The 11,842-nt window shown below is 36.3% G+C and overlaps 1 protein-coding gene across 1 annotated transcript; it reads right to left on the reverse strand.

Annotated features, from left to right (window-relative positions):
- Window positions 1–1,620: 1,620 nt before the first annotated feature.
- Window positions 1,621–11,778, reverse strand: LOC112058128 (leucine-rich repeat protein soc-2). Its single transcript, XM_052886781.1, has 6 exons — window positions 11,152–11,778; window positions 10,177–10,339; window positions 9,214–9,309; window positions 7,827–8,049; window positions 7,186–7,298; window positions 1,621–6,444 (listed from the first exon to the last, which is right to left on the reverse strand). Exons 1-6 carry the CDS (start codon window positions 11,640–11,642, stop codon window positions 6,391–6,393), a joined length of 1,140 nt encoding a protein of 379 aa, XP_052742741.1. The 5' UTR covers window positions 11,643–11,778; the 3' UTR covers window positions 1,621–6,390.
- Between the last annotated feature and the right edge of the window lie 64 nt (window positions 11,779–11,842).

The following is an 11,842-nucleotide window of genomic DNA, read 5'->3' on the forward strand; positions in this document are numbered from 1 at the left end:
AAATACAATCTAAAAAAAAAAAACACAAACACAAGGCTCTGCACAATCAAATGAAAGTAGACACGGCATGCACATTTCCGTAATATTAAAATAAATTAACGATTACATAAAAAAAAGATTATTATAAAAACAATGAGGGGATGTTCTCACTGGGGAATACACTCGAAAAGCGAAGTCATCATAGAACATATCTGCTTATAGTTCTTACTGATCGCAGATAAACCCAGAGAAAAAAAAAAAAAAAAAAAATCTGTTTACATAAGAAAATAAATACATTTTACAGTAACAAGAAAAGGAAACATTTTACAACTACTATTTGAATATACTATATAATACAAGAAATAAAATAGAATTGGTAAAAACAAAAAGAAAAATTAGTTTAGCAAATCTAGTAAAACTAACTTGCGATATGTCCTTGGTGAGTCTTATATCTGTAACTTGCAAAATAAACGACCATGGCATGATGCAGTCAATCGGATGCTAGCTTTATGATGTAAAACTTTAGGTATCCTCGGTTACGCAGACGATAGTAGCCCCACACTTTTGTATGGCCTGTGTGTAGAAACAACACGCGCACATTTTTTCGGAGATGTCATAAATATTGCATCTGACTATAGGCACCTATCCAAGAGCCGTGATAGCCCTGTGGATATGACCTCTGCCTCCGACTCCGGAGGGTGTGGGTTCGAATCCGGTCCGGGGCATGCACCTCCAACTTTCCAGTTGTGTGCATTTTAAGAAATTAAATATCACGTGTCCCAAACGGTGAAGGAAAACATCGTGAGGAAACATACCAGAGAAATTTCCTAATTCTCTGCGTGTGTGAAGTCTGCCAATCCGCATTGGGCCAGCGTGGTGGACTAAGGCCTAACCCCACTCATTCTGAGAGGAGACTCGAGCTCAGCAGTGAGCCGAATATGGGTTGATAACGACTATATCTATCTAAAAACAAATAGACAAATAGTAATTCTTTGTCGATACAAAGAACTGTAGGTCAACCATAAAAGATAGACATATATATGCTGTTGTGTTTTTATAGATAATTATAAGGAGAACATTTCCGTCATACATGATTTCTATGTAGCTTTAACCATTAAGTCTGTACACGCGACGGAAGCTTAAAAAATTGAGTAACTTCTCCCGTTTTCTCAACATTTCTCTTCACTGCTCTGCTCCTATTGGTCGTAGCGTAATGAAAAGTATACTATAACCTGCCCAGGAGTATGTTGAATAATTGTACCAAGTTTCGTTAAAATCCGTCCAGTAGTTTTTGTTTCTATAAAGAACATACAGACAGACAGACAGACAAAAATTTTACTGATTGCATTTTTGGCATCAGTATCGATCACTAATCACCCCCTGATGGTTATTTTGGAAATATATTTCATGTACAGAATTGACCTCTCTATAGATTTATTATAAGTATAGATGTATTTATACGATGACACTGTATCTTAACAGGTTCTGTTTTAACTCGATAGTTAAAACAGAACCAGTTAAGATACAGTATCATCATTAGCAACCCATGTTCGGCTCGTTATCAAGCACGGGTCTCCTCTCAGAATGAGATAAAAAGTATAAAATAAAAAATGTAAGTGTATGGTTGAATAATAAAAGACATTTTCAATAGTTAGTTTTATTTTGAATATGTCATATCAATATGTTTCCTGAAGACCCGTTTACACTATTAATAGTACGCTGAGCAATACAGTACAACCGTAGATACGTATATCTAATATGTATTATATTCATAAATTATTAAGCTGAATGTCCATCAATATCCATAACTGTAACTGGTTGTTAAAACGCCAAGTTTTTATATATATATGCGCGAAAATAGGTACGCAATACGAATATTGTGGACGCTCAGCTTTAGGGCTTTTCCACCCGAGATGTGCTACCTTTGCTGCAAAGATATGTGACCGTTTCCATCAATACTAAGCTATTTAAGTTATGCGAGGATGATACGAAGCTCGAGCTACGAGCATGCTATGTATTGTTAGCACGCACCCTTCAATATGAAAAACATATCTTAGTTGAATTCGTTTCCACCAATGCTAAGCTATGTGCTCCAATGGTGGATATCAAACGCATCCATAGCAACGTAGCGTAACACATCTCTGGTGGAAAAGCACCCTTACATTGTTATTTGAACCATGGTATAATATAAACTTTCGTATAATTTATTTTAAACCGACAAAGCTCCTTTATAAAAGTCACCTCAGTCCTCAGTCAAATCGAGCAAGTCTTTGTATGAATATTCCAACCAACGTTAATAACATGGTAACCTTAACTATATAGAGATTGTATATGTAAACGCTACATAATTATTAAAAACAGAATGTGCGAGAAGTTAAATTTTAAATTTTTTTTTGATTGTTGAGCCCCTGAAAAAGTTTGACAGCGACTGAACTAAAGAGTTTCATTATTGATGTATGATGACTCATTGAAACTAAAGTATGTATGTAGTAATATGTATTTGAGATTGGACAGAGACGTTGAAGGTTATTCATAGAACATTATACTTTAGGGTCATATCTCATTAGAGCACCCGATGACCCGATATTCTAGCTGCCTCGTGATGCGATCCGGTTACGCTACAGCATAGACGTAATGTGAGTAGATCTAGGATTATTTCCTAGGGTGGGCCTGGCCCCCCTACATCAAGTCTATTATTAGTATCATAATAGAATTCCATATCGGTAGCCCAGAATTCTAAGGTAGGCACAGGTCCATACTAGGGTGGGCACGGAGCCTTACCCCTATATACACATAAACCTCACTAATGACTTCTGTGCAATAACGATCAGCGCTAGAGTGCCGTCGTTTTGCGGAGTGTATGTCGTTGTCCAAAGTGGTTCATATAAAGCCTCAATAGCTCAACGGTAAAAGCGGTCAGACTCATCACCGAGGTGGTGGTTCCCCGCCCTGTTGGACTGTTGTCGTACCCACTCCTAACACAGTCTTTTCCGACTAGTTGGAGGGGAATGGGAATATTGATCATATTTAAAAGTTATGGCATGTTCTTTTAAAAAAAAAAAACTGCACGAAGCGAGGCTCTGATCCGGTGCTTGTTAGTTTTAATGTGCTATAACCCGAAGGTCAGAAGGAGTGGAAGGACCCTAAGGACGGAGTGGTGGCTTATGGAGCTTCGATAGAACTTGGCTTATTTGATCCAATATTAATAAATAATAATATTTGGATTATACTTGTATATCTATACTAATATTATAAAGCTGAAGAGTTTGTTTGTCTGGTTGAACGCGCTAATCTCAGAAATTACTGGTCCGATTTGAAAAATTGTTTCAGTGTTAGATTTTTCGATGAAGGCTATAGGCTATATATTATCGCCGTATTCCTACGGGAACAGGAACTACGCGGGGCAACCGCACAGCTTCAGCTAGTTTAAAATAAAAACAAAAACCTTACGCATATACTTAACATGCTCTGCGAGGCATGGGGGTACTAGCAACTTCCCAACTTTGAAATTTGAACTGAGAAATTTTACTTATATTTTTTTGAAGGAAAAATTATTTTTTTTACCGACCCAGGATTCGAACCGAAGTCCTCGTGATCCGAACTCCGCTACATGAACCAATGAGGTATTATGAAAATATACTAATTAAAGAGATTACTGTAATTTTTACAAAACCAGACACATTTAAATATAAATGGTATCTGTCATACATTATTTTTTTCGATTTTTTTTTGAAAAGAGAAAACATCAACCCTGTTTAACACGACTAATATTTCTCCAATTAAGTATAGTATAGTTGAGACAATAGTCTAATAATAAAAGATGGGAATTTTCCCACTAAATCCTACAAAACCTTCAGTTTGGCATATTTGTTACTACATATTAAATTTATTAATTTTTTGAATGATAGGAATATTATTTTACTAATTTTTTAAATTTATTTTGGCAGTGAACAAGATTTCGAAAATTTGTCAAGGGACAGTCATTATCAATTGTTAATATTCATTTTTAAGTTATTACTAATATAATAATTATATAGAATCATCAGTGGCATACCATTCATAGATGCAAAAATGCACCACCTACTTCGAGAATTCAGTACGAACCTGCATTGGAGATGTAATTTTTCATTTTGTACAATTTGTACGTATATTGCTTACCCTGTTCCAAACCTTGAGCACGCCACTGAGAAATAATTTAAGGGCTACGTTCTACTAAGCGATCATATGACGACCATGGTTGTTGTGGTCGCGACGAAAACGTCACTAATGACGTCATTAATTTCACTGGTCCGTCCGAAGAGGTGGGTTATCATGATATTGTTATTCACTAATCGGTTGATGATCTGTATATCAGAGCAATTTTGGAAATTAGAAGTAAGAAACTATCATTAAGTATATGGAGACAACGAAAATTATTATTGTTATATTTTGTTGTATAGATTTTTAATGTAATACGAAAAAAATAATGAATAAATGTAAAAAATAATCAGTCCAGAAATGTTGAACTATTCAAATAATTTTAGTGGTAAATTAAAAATTACACAATAACAATAAAATATTATTTTTTGTAATGTTTTGCATATTTTTTGGTTTTATTTTACATCAACGCTCCATTCCACTTTGGAAAAACTTTGGTTGTGAGCGTGATCGTTGTGATCGCTTAGTGGAACATAACCATTATGATATTTATTTATTATAATAAATTTAGTTCACTCAACTATCTTAATAGTGGTCAGTGATCAAATAAGGCTGGGTAACAATGTTTGCGAACCTGAACCTAAGATATATTTATTTTATAAATTAGCTTAGCAAAAAAGATATATTTATTTTACAAAGAAGGCGAGAGTCGGCATTTTTTAATTATGGTGAAGGGATTATATACTCAGAGGCACAATTATCCGCCCACTTTAATATACTCTCGTCATATAAAAGATGGCGGATAATTTTACCTCTGAGTAACTACAAAAATTAAGTAAACTATGATTATTTCGTTCGCAGATCCATCCTTAATCATGATATTGTTCGCAGTACCACTATGTAGATTAATAAATAAAAAGTACGCTCAGGTTAGCGATAACGTGGAAACCCAACTACAAGATTCATTCGTGAAATTATTTATATATTTTTTTTATTTTAGTGCCAATAATATATTTTGTAAAATTTGTTAAATAGACAATATTTACCTACTCATTTTATATCTAAAAACCAAAAATCTTTAAAGTGAAAAATGTAATAAATTCACACATATTTTGTGCAACACCTAAAACTAAAAAAATAATCAAAATTATTGTCATATTTAATACAGTTACAAAAAAATATTTTAGAAAAAAAAAATATATATATATCACATAATTTTTGATTTCACTAAATAAAAGTATCACAATATAAAATAATAATCTTAGAAAAAAAAAATAGATTTATAATTAGCTTAATATAATTTTTTTTTTTAAATTTAAACATTACCACCGAATGTTGGTCTTTTTTCCGCTTTTTCTGACAAATATTTACTATTACCAGTAATTAGTATATAAGTAATAATTTGTAGTTTTTTTTAACAAGTTGTAAGTAATAAAACAAAAGTTATTAGATTCATAGTGAATAGTGGCGTGCACTTCATACATGCATTAAAGTACTGCATACCCTAAGAGTTGTCTTCTTAGTGCATATTAAATACAGATTTGCTTCATTTTATTACTAGTGCATACCCTGATCGACAACCTTATGCACGCCACTGAGTGAATGTGGTATTGATATGAAATATGCACGTTATCCGAAATGCTAGATAATAGATATAGTCAGGGATCCGTAGAACATTTTGTACAACTGATTACTATCAAGTTAATTTTTTGTGAGTAGCTTCATCTCGATGAGACGATGAACTATTTTGTTTACGAAAATTCTTGATTCTGGTAGCTAACTGAGTTACCAGGAAATGAAAATTTTTGAGCGTCTGAACGAGATTATGTACCACACAATTTGTACGACATTGTGACTGGTAAATTGTATAACTATTAATTAATCAACAGTAAAAAAAAAACATCTGGTTAGTAACAACTTTACCCTCCTTCCAACTAGTATCAATAATGAGGTTATTAAAAGTTGTTCCTAACCTTTTATGGTTTGTTTGGCAATGTCAAAAATCCATTAAAAATATAAAAAATACATGCATATTTCATATTTAAATTTCACATTAAAATTTCTTCACTAATTACTAACATTTGTGATTATTATTTTGTCTTTCTAAAAAGAAACAAGACAACTTGAAGGTTAAAACTTGATCAGTGTTGCCAATGATGATAATTAAACTTGCTTTGGTAGTTTTCCATTTAAATAGTAATTTGACAGCTGATCAATGATACCAGTAGATATAAAGAAGTTTCCGATCATGCATTGGTAGCTGATGGTGGCAATTTAGCTCGCAGTGGACGCATAGCGAGACAATTCTGGCAACACCATGCCGATGGCCTGAAAGAAAGGAACTATTTTTATTAGTGTTACCAACTGGTGTTGTGGACCGTGATAGCCCAGTGGATATGACCTCTGTCTTCGATTCGGAGAGCGTGGGTTCGTATCCGGTCCGGGGCATGCACCTCCAACTTTTCAGTTGTGTGCATTTTAAGAAATAAAATATCACATGTCTCAAATGGTGAAGGAAAAACATCGTGAGGAATAGGAGGAATTTTCTCTGTGTGTGAATTCTGCCAATCCGCATTTGGCCAGCGTGGTGCAATAAGGCTTAACCCTTTTTCATTATGAGTGGAGACTCGTGTTCAACAGTGAGTCGAATATGGGTTGTTGATATTGTGGACCAAGATAAACAACAATTGAAAAGATTTAATTACAGTTTCACTGAAGTATTGTAAGCATGAAGAGTTGCAAACGTTTGTGTCAATATTTATTTTATCATTTTGAACAACATTGACACATAACTAAGGTGATATATTATGATTGTAAAAAGTAATTGAATGAATAACAATGTAACTATTTTGAACCGTCGAGGAGTTCCCTTAACGGTCCCTCGTCTCCATCACCAGACCCCCAGATGTAAAGTTCTCATCGATACAGATACTGGGGTTTCTTTTCTTGATCGTCTCCAGTGCCTCCTAGACATAAGCAGTTGCTTAAAAAGCTTGCAGGTCATTAACCTGCTTAACCCAACAATGTATGACAAAATGGTCGGTCAATGAGATAGGGAGTCAAGAGTACCTCGTTGTCGGCGCGCTCGTCGTCGCTCTGGTACTGCACATCCAGCTCGGAGCTGTTCACGCTGTTCTCCCAGTCCTCCGAGTCCTCCACCGACGACTCGTCTCCCTCCACCTCTGGCAACAACCAAAGAACATCAGTGCCGGATTCACCAGCAGATTAAAAGGCCTTGAACAGCCTATCATAGGAAGCGGTAAAGTTGAGCGCGTCGCGTGACGGCGAGCACGTCGACTGGTACCCCTCGACGAGGCGGATGTGGATATTCCGGGAACACCGATGCTGCTGTATTCGCAAAATTGATAGGTACGCATCTAACACGAGCGTTTTGGTGCACAGTCGAGTGCTCGATGAGGCGGATGTGGATGTCTTATCTGGATGCGGATATTCTGGGAACATAGATGCTGCTACAAATATCCACTATATCGATACACGTACCTAACATGAGCGCTTTGGCGTGCGATCTAGCGCTCGACGAGGCGGATGCGGATGCGGATATTCTGGGAAGAGATATGTAAAAATGCAATATCGATAATACGAGTACGTACCTAGCACATCACGACAGAACGGTCGCGTTGACGGCGAGCGCGGTGACTGCTTTCCCTCGACGACGCGGATGCGGATATTCGCTATATCGATATACGTACCTAATACGTCACGACCCAGCGGGTCGGCGTGGCGCGGCGCTGGTACTACGGGCAGACGCAGCGCCGTCGCGCCGGCCGGTACTGCGGGCAGGCGCAGCGCGGTCGCGTTGACGGCGAGCGCGGTGGCGGCGTGCGGCCACGCGTTCGACGAGGCGGATGCGGATGCCAACTCCGGTGCCGCCGCGGTGGGGAGCGCCTCTGTGTAGCGTATGAGATTGTGTTGCTGTCAAATAAATAAAACAGTTAAAAAACAAAACATCATCTACCATGATCATCATATCAGTTGATGGATGTTCATTTCAGAACATCTTTTCTTGTCGTTAGTTTTGGCTGGTGGTAGGTAGGCTTTGGCTGTGGCCAGTTACTAGTTAGATTTAGCGTTCCGGTATGATGTCGTGTAGAGAAACCGAAAGGAGTGTGGATTTTCATCCTCCTCCTAACAAGTTAGCCCGTTTCCATCTTAGACTGCATCATCACTTACCATCAGGTGTGATTGTAGTCAAGGACTAACTTGTAAAGAATAAAAAAAAATAATAATAACGACGATAAAAGATGTTCTGAAATGACAAATGATGAAAATAAAGTGATGTTTCATTGTTGTAAAAAATGGGCGTTCCAATAATAATTAATTGACAGCAAGCAGTGACGTAAACTTATAGAACTTATTTTCTTTGACTAAATTGGACTAAACAAATACTTACTAACAATGACGAAGAACTTTTCTGACATAAAACATCTATAAAAATTTTTATTTAGAATTGACATGTTTTGCTTAAAAGAATAATATTAGATTTATGATGAATACTGTTTTTGAAATTACTTGTATATTATTGGAAATAAAGGCTTTATTATTATTATTATTTATTATTCATTGTTGTAATCGGTGTTGTAAAGAACTCCCCAAAAATGCTGGTTGTGGTTAGTGCAGTTGAATGCTGTAAAAAACAGCTTATATTTTACTAAAAGATGGAGTTAAGTTTCATTTGTGAAAAGTTAATCTTATTAATTAACCCTTATCTATATCTTTGTTTTTTTATTCTTATACAAGTTAGTCCTCGACTACAATCTCACCTGATAGTAAGTGATGATGCAATCTAAGATAGAAACGGGCTAACTTTCGGTATCTACACGGCATCGTACCTGAACGCTAAATACGCTTGGCGGTATGTCTTTGCCGGTAGGGTAACTAGCCACGGCCGAAGCCTCCTACCAGCTAGACATGGACCAAATAAGAAAACCTCAATCAGCCCAGCCAGGGATCGAACCCAGGACCTCCGTCTTGTAAATCCGCCGCGCACAGTACTAAGCCACGTTATCTTTGTAATAAAAACAAACAATGTATTTGTAAAGTTGTATTAGTGTGCTTTTGACTTTGTATTACACTGACCTCGTGCGGGAGGTCACAGATAGGGTTGTGCCTCAGGTCAATCATCTCTAGAGCGGGGGGGCACGCCGATTGAAAGTCATCTGGCAGACGGCGTATCTGAAAGCAAACCATTGATTGTGTACTTGTAATTCATACAAAATAGGTGCACAGTCAAATAGGCTAGTTGACACTTTTTTAAATGGTCTTAAATAGTTCATTATCTATTACTAGATTAATCAAAAAAAAAAATATATTTTTTATTTTTGTTCTTTACTTTATTCTTTTCTTTAGCCCTTGACTATAATCTCAATTGATAGTAAGTGGTGAAGTAATCTAAGATGGAAGCGGGCTAACTTGTTAGGAGGAGGATGAAGATCCACACTCCTTTCGGTTTCTACACGACATTGTACCAGATCGCTAAATCGCTTGGAGGTACGTCTTTGTCGGTAGGGTGGTAACTAGCAACGGCCGAAGCCTTCCACCAGCTAGACATGGCCCAATTAAGAAAACCTCAATCGGCCCAGCTGGGGATCGAACCCAGGAGCTCCGTCTTGTAAATCCACCGCGCACACCACTGCGCCACGGAGGCCGTCAATTATTAATATCGATATATTTCGGACCCTTATTCCCTGTACGTTACGAAATTAATATTGTTTTTATATTAAATTTGATATGAGCCAAACTACCCTAGTACATCACACAAACTTTGTGATTTCATATCAGTGTAGACAGACAGACAGATTTATTTCTTATTACTAATAAATAACAGACTAGGTTATACAGGGTGTCCCGTAAGTAATAGATAAAAAACAGATGGTAGATACACCACCTAATTATCTAAAACTAATTTGAATAGTTTTGAAAAAATCCCTAGGGTAAGATATATATTTTTTTTTGAATTTTTCTTTTTGAACCAGGGACACCCTGTATATTTTTAAAGCAGGATTTTAGACCATATTATAATATTATTATAGTATAAAGTACTTGGTTGTGGTTGAGCTGTAGGAACATCAGGTCGAGACATTTGAGCAGCGAGGCGGGAAACTCCTTGAGACAATTCTGTCGGATGTTGCAGTGCACCAGAGACTCCATCTTGTCCATGTTTTTGGGCAGATATTCTATGTGGTTGTATTCTAAGGTCAACCACCTGGACAACAGAAATATAAATAATAAATAAATATATATATACTTACACAATACACAATATCACTACTTAGCTCAAAAGTAATCTGAAATATGTTCATTTTAGAACATGTTCCTTGGACATATTTAATTAATTTTCTTTTAAGAATATAACCCTCGAGTTAGGGGAAATACTCCTGAGTGGTGGTCCATTTTTGTGGTGTTATTTCCAGTTCAGTTAGCTACTAGTGCACCTTAGGCCTACTGTGTTCAGTGCTGCGAACCAGGGATGTTGCGAACATTCACATTCGCATCCGCAGATGCGGAACTTCCACATAGATTTGGACATCTGCATTTGCATCCATATTTATCAGTATTAATTTGTGGAATAATTCTACAACACCAAGTCTTTAGATATAAATAAATATAACTTTGTATTTCAATTTCTTATTTTTATAATAGGTTTAGGTGATTAATTTACTTAAATTTTATTGTTTTAAGTAGTTGTAAATACACAGGGAGGTATTGAATGAATGTAATAATTAAATTTAACTACATACAATACAGGAAGAGATGTATAAACAAGTTTGGCTAGTTCATTTCCATTTCACAACAAAACTATGGAATTATTTCAATTTTTTTTCACTAATGCAAAGCCTTATGAGCATGTAACAATTATAGCCATATTTGACCCCATATTTCTAAGTAAGGGAACTAGGTGAAATCGCAGGGCGCTGCTAGTTTAATTATAATTATAAATGAACAGAAAGTTAGTCAGAATCGTCATAAGGTCGCACAGCCAGTGTCATTGAGTAATAAAAACAAAAAAAATCTCACCTCAATTTAGTAAGCCTAGTCATTTCCACCGGAATCGCTTTGAGTTCATTTCCTCGCGCCCCGAATGTGTCTAACTTCGATAACTTCCCAATTTCCTTGGGGATCTCCTTTAACCCTATCCTGTTGCACCACAAAGCTTCCAAGTTCTCTAAATTCCCGATCGCTGGCGTCAAAGCATGCAATGGGTTGTAGCTTATGTTCAAATTGATGAGATTTTTCAAATTCCCGATTTCCGGGGGCAAATAATTAATATTGTTGTAGTCCAGGGTCAATGTTGTTAGGTTTGTTAGCTGCGTTAACTGCACTGGCATACTCGCAATGTTATTTACATGTAAGTAAAGATGTTCAACGTCCAAACAGGTGTATAATAGCGGAGGTATTTCCCTGATTTCGAACGAATTCAAACTCAACCGGGACTTCTTTTTCGCGATCGCTTGTTCAATGATCGCCAGTATGTGGTTTTCACGGATAAATTTTAATATCGCACTCATTTTTGTATTCTATTTTTGGCTTACATAGCTTTCGCTATTGGTACATAGATCACTACCTATTTATTATTGTATTCAGTAAAAATTGGTTTTGGGTGTGTATTTGCGTTTGAAAATTTATTGCATGACATTTGTGACATTGACAGTCACCTGATTTTTTAAATAGTGTTACCGTGTTCTTTTAGTCGTAATTTCTACCATAA

The sequence above is a fragment of the Bicyclus anynana genome, chromosome 18, assembly GCF_947172395.1.
Source record: "Bicyclus anynana chromosome 18, ilBicAnyn1.1, whole genome shotgun sequence".
Lineage (NCBI taxonomy): Eukaryota > Metazoa > Arthropoda > Insecta > Lepidoptera > Nymphalidae > Bicyclus > Bicyclus anynana.